Genomic DNA, 598 nt, shown 5'->3' with positions numbered 1-598 from the left:
GAGGTGTGGCCTCCCCAGTGCCCCCAGTCCAGGGGGACGATCCCTGCCCAAAGTCCCCAGTCTGCTGTCAAAGCTATTTCTGTTGTTGCTTTCTTTTCTCAGAACCTGTTGGAGATCGTGGCCCACCAGACACGCCAGAAGCATCTGCAGGCGCTGAAGGAAGGGACATACACTCCTCTGTGCCGCACTGAGCAGGCCTGGAGAAACGAGCAACAGAAGCTGCAGGACCGGCTCCGCACCATCGACACCATCATCCACCGGGTCCAGCAGGAACATCCTCAGCACCAAAGTGCTCTCCAGTGGCTCCGTCAGTGCTTGGCATCCAGGCTCAGCTCACAGGAAGCCTGAGAGACACGGATAAAATGCAAAAAACCATCTGTTGTTCTTCTGGAAGCCGCAGGCTTTGTAAAGAAATCAGTATTTAAAAATAAACGTGCATAGGGCGTAATATTTACTGAAAGATGCAGCTTTGCAAATGGTTGTGTCTGTTCCTTTTGACGCGAGGCTGCAGGAAGCAGCTCCGTCGCTTTCCCTGGGCTCTCCGCAGGGCTTTAGGAGGGGCCGGCGGAGCCGGGACTCCCACGGGCCTCCGGGCCCC

At 56.2% G+C, this 598-nt stretch overlaps 1 protein-coding gene across 1 annotated transcript in view; it reads left to right on the top strand.

Annotated features, from left to right (window-relative positions):
* CCDC40 (coiled-coil domain containing 40) overlaps positions 1-348 on the top strand; it is a gene marked incomplete at its 5' end in the record, with an annotated part of 12,597 nt that extends 12,249 nt beyond the window's left edge. Inside the window, one exon of the mRNA XM_010141993.1 lies at positions 103-348. Within this exon, the coding sequence (XP_010140295.1) occupies positions 103-348 (246 nt within the window). The remainder of the gene's footprint in view (positions 1-102) is intronic.
* Positions 349-598: the final 250 nt, after the last annotated feature.

Source organism: Buceros rhinoceros, unplaced genomic scaffold, assembly GCF_000710305.1.
Source record: "Buceros rhinoceros silvestris isolate BGI_N320 unplaced genomic scaffold, ASM71030v1 scaffold19058, whole genome shotgun sequence".
Classification (NCBI taxonomy): Eukaryota; Metazoa; Chordata; class Aves; order Bucerotiformes; family Bucerotidae; genus Buceros; species Buceros rhinoceros.
The sequence above is the reverse complement of the archived record's forward strand: the minus strand, read 5'-3'. Positions and strand labels throughout refer to the sequence as shown.